At 34.5% G+C, this 15522-nt stretch overlaps 1 protein-coding gene across 11 annotated transcripts in view; it reads left to right on the top strand.

Annotated features, from left to right (window-relative positions):
* The window catches only part of ANGPT1 (angiopoietin 1), a 356306-nt gene that overhangs the window by 299949 nt on the left and 40835 nt on the right, over positions 1-15522 (top strand). For all 11 annotated transcript variants that reach the window (XM_072774221.1, XM_072774222.1, XM_072774223.1 and 8 more), the window contains 2 exons: positions 1021-1148; positions 9005-9106. In XM_072774221.1, the coding sequence (XP_072630322.1) occupies positions 1021-1148; positions 9005-9106 (230 nt within the window). The remainder of the gene's footprint in view (positions 1-1020; positions 1149-9004; positions 9107-15522) is intronic.

The raw sequence follows: 15522 nt of genomic DNA, 5'->3' as shown, positions 1-15522 counted from the left end.
AAGAAAGTATTTATTAAATAACATGAGACTTTGAGGGCAAGGTGATGAAGTAATGTTTAAAAACTTCTTAAAGGGTTAATGAAGCCAATTACTAAACTATATATTTATTAGAAAATACTAATCATAGATATTTTATAAATTTGTCATGTATGTCTTTAGCAAAGGACTACAAAATATGAGTCATTTTGGTATTTTGAGCTCATTAATAAGAACTTTAAAATAAATGAAAGTCAGTGAATAAAATTAAGTTCTCAGTAGAGCCTATCTAATTAAATTTCCTTTTCCATTTGACTTCCACCTTTACAGAATTCTTCCACTATATCAGTTAATGTCATGTCTTACTCATTTGTGTTATTTTATTTGTATATCACCTGCCTGCTGGTTTAACTTCAGGCATTAAATAAAAAACAAAGTTTTTCTTTCTAGGAAAATTAGGTCAGAGGCTCTTTTCTATTTCTAAATCTAATGATTTTGATGTTTTTGTGTTTTTAAAATAAGAATTTCTAGGAGCTTATCAGTCCAAAGCCACAGAAAAACAATTCAATCTACTTTTAGCACTTTAAACCTCCATACAGTATTTTTATGTTTGAATTTGTTATTTTTATTTCTTCCTCCTCCAAAAATGCTGTAGCATTTTTTAAAAGTTTCTTATGAAATGTAGGTAAGAACATTTTAGAATTTTTGCAAGAAAATTGACTTAATTTATTATTAGTTGGATGTGTTACACCATTAGGTCACTGGTGCTTTGTATTGATATTCCAGACATTATATAGAGAAATAAAATTTAAGTAAGGAAGGAAAATATAAAAAGTATTCAGTTATAAATTGCTCTACACATTTTTCCATTAGTTATGTAATGTGTGAGTCAGCTCAAATCTAGTATTGTCTTTATGATTGATTTGTCAGTAAATGCAATATTGACATTTGGAGGAAATAAAGACTTTGCTTAGCTAAGAGTCCATTTGGGTATTAATGGTACTGATACTCTTGTTCACATATTGCAATTTTTTTTTTTTGCAGTTTTACTAAAGGGAGGAAAAAAAGAGGAAGAGAAACCATTTAGAGACTGTGCAGATGTATATCAAGCTGGTTTTAATAAAAGTGGAATCTACACTATTTATATTAATAATATGCCAGAACCCAAAAAGGTAAAACCAGAAGTGTTTGTTTACGAGATGTAAAGCAGAACCTAGTTGAATTGCTGAATAATCAGATTGATTTGTGAGCTTGTTAAGCTGAAAATATATATATGCCTGAGCTCTTTTCTTCCAGAGATACTGTTTGCCAGGTCTGTAAAAGATGAAAACCCTATGGTACAGACTTCCCCCAAACCCATATCTCCCATCCCTCTTTCACAAAGTTTTCTATTTATTCTCCGCTCATTACTGGAATGTCCCATTGCTCATAAATGCTTGCCTTGTGTAGATTACATGTTGAGCTGATATGTACTTCAAGTACACAGAGAAGAGTTAGGAACAATCTTTCAAAGTCCCAAGGACCCAGATAGCACACATCATCTATAGTCTAAATACTGTGGAAGAGATGCCAGGGACATATTGCTATTTGTAGAATCACTGCTCCTATTAGGGTGGGAGAAATATTTTCTATCTTAAATCATAATCTTGATAGGATTTGCTTTTCATGTTTACCTGAAAGAGTGGGTTGGAGGCTAGGATTTATCAGTATGTTGAACAGGATGCAAAGTAAAATTTGAAGTAAGCAAACACTATGTTCCTGCTGTTATATCTCCTTTATATACTCTTTTCCCCCTATTTATTGATTAAATTATCCATCTATTCCTTCACTCAATACATAGTAAGTGGATGTTATTTGTCAATCACTGCCTAGGGACACAATATAGAACAAATAGATCTCACCTTAGTGGTGAAGAGAGACAATGACATAGATAAGTATAACATACTGTAGAAGTGTAGTGATTGAGACAGTCTGCTCAAAGCAGGTTTATGGTGAGCCTTGAGGAGAGCCCTGCTCTTTGACATATAAGAGTTTTGACCCAAGGTGCCAAGAGGGACCCAATACTCCAAAAGGATGACCTTCCTTTGTAGTGCTCCATCCTCAAATGATGAAACAACTTCCCTCTTCTCTTTGCCCCACCTAAATTACCAGTTCCATGTCCTCATTTCCTGTGGATACTGTGCAGGAGCTCTTGGAAGGCCTGCCCTAATTCCCTCAAGCAGCTTTGTATGACTTTCTCACCAGTAGAGGTCTATAAGACAAGGATTGTGCCTCTTGGTCTTTGATTTCCTGGGACCCAGCATGGTTTCTGGCACAGAGCAGCTCTTCAATAAGTATGTGTTTAAAAGAATGAATGATAATAATATCAACATCTCTATGTAGTATATAGTAAGTAAGCCTAACTTAATCTTCTTGATTATTAGTCTCCTTTGATAGATGAGAGAAATAAATCTTGAAGAGCAGTCTGCCAGATGTTACATCATTGTCAAGAGGAGAGTCTGTACTCTACCAACATCCTCTCTCTCCTGATTTCAGTAAGGATTAGTGGTTTAAGTTAGCTTAGTGTTTTTTATTTCCATTTGCTGGGACATTTTTTTTTTTTTCTAAAAGGAGGCCTTTCATGCTGTTTTGTAATGGGTAAGGATGGAAAATGTGCAGGGGGCAAAAAAAAGCAGCAGTGTTCCATACTTTGCTACCTGGGCCACCTACCACAGAAGTTTAGTTTCACCAGTTTTTGTTTTGAGTTTCTATTCAAAATCTCACTGAATTAAGTGTTTCATGGCTTAAAAGAAAGAAAAATAACTATGAGGATACACTGGTGAGTCTAGGAGTAAAGAGAAGAGGGTAACTCATTGTAATGGGGAAGCTTTTGGAGCCTTTAGAACTTATGAAATGAAGCCTGCCTACTCTACTTGTTGATATCTTAATATATACTTAAATTTAAAATCAGTTGTCATATACATGGGCGTGTATACACATCCACATACTCATTCACCATACGTCTTGCATGTAAACTTGAAGGTTTGGGCCTAAGAAAAAATAGTAGCCTGAGCAGGTAAGCCTGGAAGAGGTGAATTTTTATCACTATAGAAACAGCCCCATGGCTTTTCAGAGGAAAGAAGTTCATGTGGCATCTGGTCAGTACTATAATTAGATTTTAGTTTTATTGGAAATGGCAGTGTGTTGTGAGAGGGAGAGATCACTGAGCAGAGGGAGAAAGACTTTGGCCTTTTTCTTGATTTAGGTGTTCCTTTCCTTGTTTTATTCATTCCCCTTTATGATCATGGATCCTCTCACAAGTAGTAGTGTTTTTCTATTATGGAAATTTTAGACTGATAAACCTGAAATTCTTTCATAGGTATTAATTTTTTAAAATACTTCATTTAGTATGGCACTAGTAAGAAAAATTATTGTGTGACTTTCCTATGGTATAATTTAGAAGCTGGTTAATACAGTGGTTCAAACGCACTTACAATTTGCCAGGTCTATTCTAAGCACTTTAGATGTAAAAAATCACTTGTTTACTCTTTTCAGTAACTCTTTGAGATAAGTACTCCCATTATTCCTATTTTGGAAAAATAACTTGCCCAAATCACATAGTATATATTGAACACAGGCTTTGTAATAAAGGCATCAATTCTAGACTGAATCTCTTAGCAGGGAAGTTAAGTGAGATCATGTTAGTGGTGACTGAAGTTGCACTACTAACAATTTTTTTAATTTTTAATCTGAACCTACATGAGAGACACAGGAGTTTATTATCAGAAAATTATGTAAAATTGATTCATGTTCCAATTATAAGCCACCCTGCTCCTTTCTACCTTATAATCTCATTTTCTTCTCCTACATTGATATAAATCCTTGAATCCTCTGAATCCTATCAGATGTGCTTGGAAAATGCATCTTTAGGACCTTTATCTTCCAAGAAAATTGTGCTTTGTAGATATAAAATTTGGTTCTACTTTTGGATATGCTTTGCTTATTGTAATGCTTGCAGAAGAACTAGCAAGGGTATGAAACTCAAGGTAAGCCTATAAAAACTAAAATAAGAAGTTCAAATCTCGGATGCCTGGGGGGCTCAGCAGTTAAGCCTCTGCCTTTGGCTCAGGGCATGATCCCAGTTCCGGGATAAGTCCCACATCAGGCTCCCTGTGAGGAGCCTGCTTCTCCCTCTGCCTATGTCTCTGCCTCTGTGTGTGTGTCTTTCATGAATAAATAAATAAAATCTTAAAAAAAAAAAAGAAGTTCAAATCTGTAAGATATGGGATATAGACCAATCAATAAAATTGGGCTATTTAGGCAGTTGACAAAAATTAAGAAGTATTCATCTTTTAGGCAGAGTAAGAGTCTTACATATACAGAATTGGTATAGTTACCTTTCTAAATGACATCATTCCCTTCCAAGATATGATGTCTGGAAAAGAAGTGTTATCTTTTCAAATGAGATGAAGGCAGTTTCTAAGACTATTTAATTTTCCAAGCAGATCCAAAATGAGAATTAGATCATTTATGTATCTATTTTTTACCTTTGTGTTAGTAATAGCTATAGATATTTTCCTCTCTGAACTTCCTTCAATGCATAGTAATAGGAAATAGGATTTTTCCTTTTATTTCATAAGTTTCTAAAACCAAATGCTGTATAGCCATCTTAGTTTAATCCAAAAATTCAAACCATTAAATCATAACTCTGTTTATTATAAAATATTAAAAATTTGTTTCTGAATTGTGAGTCCCCTAATTCTTAGGAAAGGACCATAACAAATGTGTTGAGCCTTTTTTTACTTAAGGTTATGGAAAAATAATTAACATCCTCAAGCCTAATCATTCCAACTTGTATGGAGCATAAAACCATAAGAACTATGTGAATCAAATTTCCCCTTTTTGTTTGCGTTTAAATCTCTGTATTATGTTAAAAGGTATTTAATGCTTGAAAGCTTTGACCTTGCCTGGGATAGGAGCCAATTCAATCTTTTCTTGGATAGAATTAAGCCCAAGTCATATGATCAATAAATGCAACAGGCATAGTAAATGTCCTTCCTCCAGGACACCGCCAGATAGCACAGACCACACAATATTGGTGAATGAGCTTTTCAAGTTCTTTCATGTCTCAAATCTTTTGAAACCAACCACCTATTTTCTTAAACTTCCTTCATCTGTTAAGCATAGGCTTTTTTTTATTTTTCTTCTGATTAGAAATAACATGGGGATTTTTTTTTTTTTTTTTTTTTGGCTAAAGTGAATCCAACTTCTTAAATAGATATATAATAAAAAGTAGCATGCTCTAAGATTAGTGATGTCAATATTATTACATTTATATTATATATTACTATATCAATCATAAATATAGAAATACATCTTATAGAAAATATATATTATATAAAATATGTTAATATATTATTAAGCTGGTGATCATAAGGACAAATTATTGAACTACTACATGTTTTGGCTTTGTACATTCCATATTGTTCTTATTATAAACAATAAATTGAATGCAGTGCCATATATAATAGTAAACTATGCTTTATGTATAAGATATTATATGTAGAGTATATAATGCATAATGTAAATACATACTATCTTATATGTAGAATACATCTAAAAGATGAGCCTATTATTGGCCAAGCACTATTCTAAAAATTCTATATGCATTGACTCATTTAGATCCTAAGCAATGAAGACAACAGAGTCAAGATTTGAACACAGGTAATTTGGTACATGAGTCCATGCCCCTATCCAATATGCCCTTCAGCTGTATTGTGACCATATTACACAATGGCAGCTATTATCATTGCTGTTATTCTTGAGTCATAATAAGAATTGTGGAGCATATATCTGACCTCTTACCATCTCTACACTTCAGCTCCCAAAACAGTAATCCATCCAGGTAACTTCTACTTCCGTATGTAGTCTGACTCTTTCTGGGCCTTTATCTAAAAAGTGTTCTTAGCACATCTTAACATTCTTAAGTCACTGAATACATTTGTTTAAAAGGTAATTTGTCTTTTTCTAAAATTTGTGAATGATTTTAAAACTTTAAGTGCATAGAGTTCTAATAACATAGATGATAGTAATAACAAAACTGTGAAGAATAGTTTCCTCTGCACATTATATATTTATAAATGTAGTTATTCCTTTCCCTGAGTATGTAAGTGGACTTTATAACTTTGCAAACACAGGTTAGCAAACTTCCAGGCAATTAGTGTCCACTAAGGAAAAAAATCTAGGAAAAAAATCTGGATTAACCAATCAAAGCAAGGTAAAAATTTAATTAAGAAACAAATTATGCTAGTTTCCTCTAGCAAAATGTTTCCTTGACATTTTCACTTACTCTTATTTAAGAATCTCCAATAAAGTTCCATGTCTTGGATCATTACCTATGCCTTCTTTAAACTGTGCCATCTGGATTTTATTCTCATAGGAATCCTGCAGTCTGTCTCTTCAAGGTCACTAATGATGCCTTCATTTTAAATTTCAGTGTGTATTTTCTTAGTCTTTATTTATCTTGACTTCTCTGGAATATTTGATTAAGTGGATCACTTCCCCAAATCAAAATCTGTCTTCAGCTTTCATTGCATTAATCAGGTTTTCCTATTTTATCTTTTCTTCTTGCATCTCTCTTTATTAAACAAATATTCATTTATTACCTGCTATAGGTGAGGCACTGTTCTAGGCACTGGGGACGGTGACAAATAATATATAAGTCCCTGCCTACCTAAAGGTTATTGATGTATTTTACTTCCATCAATTTACCAAAGCCCATTTTCGGATCCTCCTCCCTCCTGCACATATACATCTCTTTCCACTTTTTCTTTACTCCTTTAAATAATCCATTTTCATGTTATCAACTACTGCTCTCAAGCAGACTACTCTCAATATAGATAGACATGGGGTTCAAATCCTGAATCCGAGATTTGTTAGTAATAGTAACCACTGGTGGGATACCTGGGTGGCTTAGCAGTTAAGTGTCTGCCTTTGGTTTAGGGCATAATCCCAGGATCTGGGATCAAGTCCTACATCAGGCTCTTTGTGGGGAGCCTGCTTCTCCCTCTACCTATGTCTCTATCTCTCTCTCTGTGTATCTCATGAATAAATAAATAAAATCTTTAAAAAATAATAATAACCATTGATAAGTTACTTAAATACTCTAAGAATTGCTTTTCTCATCTGAAAAGTGGGAGTTATGATCAAACATACATCATTGTCATGAAATAAATTAGAAAATACATATGAAGTGTTTAAATTATCTGGCACTTAACAGCAAGCATGCTGTTAACAGAAGTTAATGGTGATTCCTTTCTTACTCCTTTATTATCCATGTTCTTATCCTTAACTTCAACTATATCATCTCAAGTTGATTGATAAACCCCCTTTCTGGATGACTCTGCAACCTCAAATTCTGTGTGTCCAAAACCATGATAATTTTATTTTCTTGTATGTTAGATTTTTGCTTGAATTTCTCGTTTAGATAACAATCTGTATCATTCTTCAGGTCACTGGAGTTGAAAATTGTGAACTTCTGCATCTCTTTAAGCCTATAGGAAGAATCACTGTTGAAACTTTTAGGCATTTTGAGGACAAGACCCATATTTTGTTCATCACAGCATCCCAAATTGTAACAGAATCAATGCCCAAAAATGCCAGTTGAGTAAAAAATAAGTGAATAAATCAATTAGAATTGATAAGGAAGGAAGACTAGCTAGAGGTTTTGTTGAGGACAGAGAGTGGGTACAGAATGGTTAAGGGATTTGTAGAGGGGGAACCTCAGGACAGAGTGGAATTATAATTTACAATCTTGGAAGTAAATCGATTCCTAAGGACAATAAAGACATACTGATGGGTATTGTCAAAGTGGAGGAAGTGCCCTCTATAGAGCAGTTTGCCTAGCTTTTAAGCTCACAAATAGGTATTGACCTCTTAGTTCCTTTCACTTTGAGGAAGTACATGGACAGTTTGTCCTCCAAATGACTGTTGTTGCCACCGTTTTCATACCCATTAGCCATTTATGCTCCAAATTGAGGGCTTCAGGGAAAATGCTTGATGTTTTTATGTTTTTCCCTTAATTGGAGTGGAGCTTTGTGCCCACACAGCCTGTCTGCTATTGTTGCATCATATCTACACTTTTAGCCAGCTTCCAAAATTCCCTAGATGTCAATTGCCTAGGAAATGGTGTTCTCCATAGCAAGGACCTTGAATAATCAAACTGCCACATCCATGCTATGACAAGTATGGTGATTACTCTCTAAAGATAATCCCATTACAGATATGTTTCTCTCCTTGTGTGGACTCTGGGGAAAACTAATCAATTTCTAAATAAACACTATTGTTTTAGAATAATTGAAATGAGCATAAGTCTTTGAAAGTGTTGGATAACTTTCCACATAGGGAAGAAATGCTTGTCACAGTCAAAAGGAATACAGTATGTCATATTCTCCTACTATTGTTTGTGATGAAAATTCAAGCAAATAATATGTTTTCATATGCTGCAGAGCAAATTTTGCCTCTAATATAATACTGAACCATCAAGAATAATTATTGTAGTAGGTAACTGTATAGGAGTTAATGTGCAATGAAATATGTAACATCTAAATATATATGATTTTCTAAAAAACATTTTTCCAAAACATTTATTATTATTATATTACCATTTCAATTAATTATTTAAGAATTATGAGTCTTAAGTTTTGGCAATAAAATGGTCTATAATTTTAGAAACCTATATAGCATTTTTAAAAATTGAATATACCTAATTGCCTGTTACCATTTAAGACAGAGATTTTTTTTTAAAAATTTTATAATCTGAGACTATTTTCACTTGGCTAATTTGAATTTTCACAATGAATTTAATCAAAAATAATTCTACTGTAAGACAAAATGATAAGATATCTAAATTAATATTTTCAAATAGTAATTTTTATTCAATTTGTCTATAGCCCTACCCATCCTATTTCTGTTTTGAAACATATTTGATACTTGTTTCTTTAAAGCAGACATAATTTTCACTTGACTTTATTTTCCTTGTGTTTATCAGGTATTTTGCAATATGGATCTTACTGGGGGAGGTTGGACTGTAATACAACATCGTGAAGATGGAAGTCTAGATTTCCAAAGAGGTTGGAAAGAATATAAAATGGTAAGATGGAAGAATTTACATAGTTTTGATGTTTTATCATGAGGTTATCTTCACCACACTATGTGATGAACCCTTGTATTTTTAGGTGTTTTCAGTTATTTAAAAAATAAAATATACATTAGTCACATTATTTTTATTAAACACAAAACACTCATAAATCATTTTCAGGAAATGATTTCCATATGTGCATCAGAAAGAAAAATGTATTACTGAAATTATTTGGTGAACTGTTATGTATTATCTGGATTTGTTCCTGGTCAAATGAGGGTGGGGGTAGCTAGCACACAGACCCAGGCTGGGTACATGAACCAGGACAAGGGAGGCCTGCAGGGCTGTGGATTATAGAGAGGAACGAATAGTGGCCTCACACAAATAGATGGTAAGTTGTTACTGGGTGTTGACTAAGAGCTCCTCCATGTGGCTGGGTTGGGCTTGTCTCAGTATGGGGATTCAGGGTCATCAGACTTCTTATGTGGCAGTTGGCATCCCTCAGGCATAAAAATAAAAGCTCCTACACCTTTTTAATGGATTATTAGACTGAGAAATTGCACTGTATCACTTCCATTGCTTTCTTTGGTTAAAGTTAATAACAGGGCCAGTCTACATCCAAGATGTGAGGAGTACACAAGGAGGGTATGAACTGTGAGGTATGGTTCATTCAGGGCATCCAAAATAATAGCAGACATCATGGTCACCATCACTGTCATCATAGCTAACCTTTCCAGTGCTTAATATGAGCCATAAATTCTTACTTATTTTTTATATCAAAACTATTAGCTGTTTCCATTTTAAGAGGAAAGTGAGCAAGTTGAGAGATCAATTTTTCCAAGATAATATAGTAGATAGTTTAAATAATGAATAATCCAGTAATCATATAGTCAATGCCTACAATATTAATTATTAAGATATGCTGACAGAATGTCAAGATACAGTAATGGAAAACACTTCCATTTATGGACTTATTCTCATATTTTAAATCTAAATATTCTGGATAACTCTTGTCTTGGCCAATTTTTGACAAGTTCTCCTCTCAAGAGGTAAAGAAAAAGGTGAAGAGAAATGTTGTACTGGTCTAAGTTCTGTCTTGTTATTCTTTTAGAAAATATATAAAAACTGTAGCTAATCAGCATCACAGTTTATATATTAGTAGGTTAATAGGTGGTCAAATGACAGTTAAAAGGGTTTTAATAAATGAAGGGGGAATCTTGTGGTGTCTCTGTGTCTACAATATATTTTTTTTATCAGATACCCAGTTGAACGCTCAGAATGTAGGTTAATAAATTTTTGAGTTTACACAAAGTTGGAACTTGATGTCTTGGCTACAGCAAACAAGATAGGATTCTACAGAGATAATGTGGTGTTTCATCTAGACCAAAAATACATAAAATGAAGTGAGAAAATAGAATAAAAGTGACAAATTAGCTTAAGAACCTAGTATTTAAAATATGGATAGATTTACTTGACTATAAGCTCATTTCATGCTGTTGGCTACTAAAAACAAACTAGTGTACTCAGTATACAGTAATAGTTTGTGGTCTCAGAAAACTCAGAACTCAAGGGTGTCTGCCATAGTCCATTTACATCAAGAATATACTTTAAGTTCTGGTGGATTTTTTTTTATAAATTTATTTTTTATTGGTGTTCAATTTGCCAACATATAGAATAACACCCAGTGCTCATCCAATCAAGTGCCCCCCTTCAGTGCCCTTCACCCAGTCACCCCCACCCCCCGCCCACCTCCCCTTCCACCACCCCTAGTTCGTTTCCCAGAGTTACAAGTCTCTCATGTTCTGTCTCCCTTTCTGATATTTCCCACTCTTTTTTTCTCCTTTCTCCTTTATTCCCTTTCACTATTTTTTATATTCCCCAAATGAATGAGAACATATAATGTTTGTCCTTCTCCGACTGACTTATTTCACTCAGCATAATACCCTCCAGTTCCATCCACGTTGAAGCAAATGGTGGGTATTTGTCATTTCTAAGGGCTGAGTAATATTCCATTGTATACATAGACCACAGCTTCTTTATCCATTCATCTTTCGATGGACACCAAGGTTCCTTCCACTGTTTGGCTATTGTGGACATTGCTGCTATAAATATTGGGATGCAGGTGTCCTGCCGTTTCACTGCATCTGTATCTTTGGGGTAAATCCCCAGCAGTGCAATTGCTGGGTCGTAGGGCAGATCTATTTTTAACTCTTTGAGGAACCTCCATACAGTTTTCCAGAGTGGCTGCACCAGTTCACATTCCCACCAACAGTGCAGGAGGGTTCCCCTTTCTCCACATCCTCTCCAACATTTGTGGTTTCCTGCCTTGTTAATTTTCCCCATTCTCACTGGTGTGAGGTGGTATCTCATTGTGGTTTTGGTTTGTATTTCCCTGATGGCCAGTGATGCGGAGCATTTTCTCATGTGCTTGTTGGCCATGTCTATGTCTTCCTCTGTGAGATTTCTGTTCATGTCTTTTGCCCATTTCATGATTGGATTGTTTGTTTCTTTGCTGTTGAGTTTAATAAGTTCTTTATAGATCTTGGAAACTAGCCCTTTATCTGATACGTCATTTGCAAATATCTTCTCCCATTCGGTAGGTTGTCTTTTAGTTTTGTTGACTGTATCTTTTGCTGTGCAAAAGCTTCTTATCTTGATGAAGTCCCAATAGTTCATTTTTGCTTTTGTTTCTTTTGCCTTCATGGATGTATCTTGCAAGAAGTTGCTGTGGCCGAGTTCAAAAAGGGTGTTGCCTGTGTTCTCCTCTAGGATTTTGATGGAATCTTGTCTCACATTTAGATTTCTGGTGGATTTTGAACAAATGAACTTATCCTATGAGGTGCAAGCAGGATGAATTAATGGGGCTCTAACTTAGAGGAAAAAAAGAGAATTAGGTATAAACCTGTCTGATGGCTATTTAAATTGATTGGTTGGAGGTAGATGTACTAGAGCCTGCTTCTCACAGTGCAGTCCAGAAACCAATAGCACTAACACTGCCTGGGAACTTATGAGAAAGGCAGCATCTCAAACTCCATCCAAGGCTTCCTGAATTAGAGTCTGCATTTTAACACTGCTTTAAAGAGAGAAGCTCCATGACAAATGGAAGAACATTCTAGAGAGGGAAAAGTGACTGCTTATAGACAAAACTCTCTAATGACTTTAGACTAACGTGAATGGACTGTCTATTAAGTGGTGAGGACCTCTCTTCAGTGGAAAAACCCTAGTAGATAGCAAATCATCAGGATTATTACAGAGAATATTGGTTCTACTTTAAGGTCTCCTTCTGCCTATGTGATTCTAAGAACACATGGGAAAAATTTAATCTAAGTTCCAAAAAAGGACCTTGCGTTATGTCTATATCAACAGTTTGAGTATTTGCTCTACCAATTACACATGAAGTGGTTTTTGGCAAATCATTTAACCCATACCTTAACTTCCTCATTAGTTAAAAGGAGACATTAATGATAATATCTCACCTTCCTTGCAGGGATGTTGTGGGGATTAGATATAAATAAAGCACTTGGCACACTAAATTTTCAATAAACAGGAGTAATTACCCAAGATTAAGACATCAAAGACTCTAAAATTTTTACTTAGCTCTGCCAAAAATATTATTTTGCAAACTACTTGACTCACGATTACTTTCACCACTAAAATGGAATGTGAAGAAGTCATCTGAGAATCAGACTATAGATATAGGTTTAGGCAAATCTGAAATATATTACTATTAATATCAATGACAATAGAAAAATGAATATAAAGTTATCATTGTGGTGACTTTCCAAAATGCTGAGTTATTATCTGTTACCATCTGCTGCCTTGGCAAACAGGCCTGTTGAGTAAGATGGACTGACATGTGAAGTACAGCATTGATTCATGTCTTATAAGTATTTACCAGATATATATATATATTTTTAAGCAATTTTTTTCATCATGTGAGGCTGAATTATTCTTTAATTTAGATTTTGGGGGAGTTTACCCTCCTCCCTTTTTTAAAAAATAGAAAGATCATCCTATTTCATTCAAACTAGAACAGTGTATCAGCTGAGTGTCAATTCTACATGATCAGAAAATAGACATAAGCTCCAGAAATCTGAAACATTTTGGCAAAAATGAGTGGAACTGCTTTTTAAGAGAATTCATTGCGTGTCACAACTGGGTTAAATCTCACCAAAACACATGGTAGAAAGTGTTTCTGTTGTTTTCCTCCAGAGATTTAACCTAAAGACCAAATAGCATGAGTCCAAAAAGAATGAATGTAGGCTCCTTTATGCCAGTTCTTATCAGTCACACCCTCTTCTGTTCCCTGGATCAGGAGAACTGGCTGCTAGGGTGCCTGTCCTTTGGGAAAACACGAACTTCTTGGCAGGCACCACTTCCTCCTCAATCTTCCCTAATCTACTGGTGTACATCAAGATGCTTCACCTCCTTCTTGAGTACTGAATACTGAAATAAAATTCTCCCCCCTCTCCTCCCTTTCTGCCTTACTTCTCTCCTTCCCTTCATTCTGGTTACTATCTATGGGCTGCCTCTTTTCTCATAAGGTTTCCAGAACAGTATGTTAAAATTATCAGCACATGAATCACAAATACATATTGTAATTTATTATTTTTTGAACATCTCTCAACATGGAAGATTTGCAGTGTATTTGATGCTTAACATTGGCTTTAAGCCTACAAAAGTCTTTTACCTGAGCTTTGTTTTCACTTAACCTTCTTTATGAGGGGATTCAGCAAAATCTGGTTTATGGATTTGTAAAGATGTTTGCTGAGAGAGAAGTCTGCAGTGGGCCTTTTTAATGAGGCACTTAGGGAACTATATTAACTCTTTCAAGCCATGAGGATAGCATTTAGTGGCCTCCAGCAATAACACTTATCAGCAGTACTTTTTGCATAGATGAAGCCAAATCAAGCTAGGAGTTCCAAATAGTACCCTAGTGGCCTAACTTTATAGAACGTAGTGACTAATGCCCTGGAGACAACCTGCCTTTGTATTGAAAACAGTTACCCCCATAAACAGAACTTCCTATTGACACAAATATTTCGATCTAAGTGCCATACCTTCTGGGAGTTCTTTGTTTCTGGAAAGAAATTAAGAGCATATTTTCAACTGCTTTTTAACATCTTCACATGAAAAAGAGAAAAATATATAGGAAATTTAAAATGATGAAATAAATCATTCTTTTGATCTTTCATGGGCTGTGTCTCAGCAGTTAGAGTAGATACATGATTAAATTGTGTATTAAAGCACCCCTGAAAAGCCACAGATCAGTAACCCAGCTTCATATCTATTTTTTTAATTGTTTATATGAAAAAACATGAAACCCATCGAATACATTAACTGTGTCTGGTTTCAATTGTGTTCCAGCTATAGAAAGTCAACACTTCCTATGAGCATTATCAGACCAAAAAAAAAAAAAAAAAAAAGGCAGCAAAGCATCAGAGACAATTACTTTATTACATTGGAAACATACATACAACCAAAACTGAATATTTCTGCAGGTCTTGGCAAAAACTAATGACTATTGATCTTTCTTCTATATGCATTTTTTATTAACAATATGAGACTTTTAGGGCCAACTTTAAGTCAGCATTAATTTAGGTTAAGTTCCAGTGCCTTTTTGCTTTTTATTAAAGAGCTAAAGGAGAAGCTTACCAATCTGTCTGAATTATGGTATCAAATCTTGCATATGATTGTGATTGAAGTAACTAAACATAATAGTTTTCATGGAAGGCTCTGACCTAGCATCATTGGATTTTTTTTTATAGAAAAGAAGAAATTCTATTTTTATTGCTATTTTTTATTGTTTTGATAGAGACTTGCTGTTTTTTTTTAGCATCAGCACTGTTTTGTATAAGCTTTTTTGTTTCTTTATGTAGATATTACAGGCCTTTTGTAATAAAGTATAGACTATGGTAAGCTGTTATATGTACAGTAATGTATAAACCTATTTTTTAGGGGATTTTTAGGAAATATCTCTCCATTTCAGGCATCAGTATACATTTTCCTCAAGGATCGTCCCATAATACATAATAAAAACATGGCTCCTAATATGGAGCCCCATATAAAGATGAGGCTTAATGTGTACCACTCAGATAATTTGATCCTGGTTAATATAGTCTTCTTCATTTGCACTCAGAATAGCTATTCCACATCATAATTATATGATTCTCCACCTATGGTACACAGCACATTCACCTATGGAACCTTTCGGAGATGAGTATCTCTAAGTACACCCCAAATATCCTGAGTCAGAACCTCCATGTGGGAACCAATTCATCTCTAGTTTTAAAAAGCTCCACAGCTGTTTCTGATATATACTCTTGGTGGAAAGCAAATGTCAAAACTATCAGTTTATTGGCATAAGTTTAAGATCTCGAAAAATACTTCTTTGTAGATCCTACAACTTAGGAGATATAGAGAGGAAG

Source organism: Canis lupus, chromosome 14 (assembly GCF_048164855.1).
Source record: "Canis lupus baileyi chromosome 14, mCanLup2.hap1, whole genome shotgun sequence".
Lineage (NCBI taxonomy): Eukaryota > Metazoa > Chordata > Mammalia > Carnivora > Canidae > Canis > Canis lupus.
The sequence above is the reverse complement of the archived record's forward strand: the minus strand, read 5'-3'. Positions and strand labels throughout refer to the sequence as shown.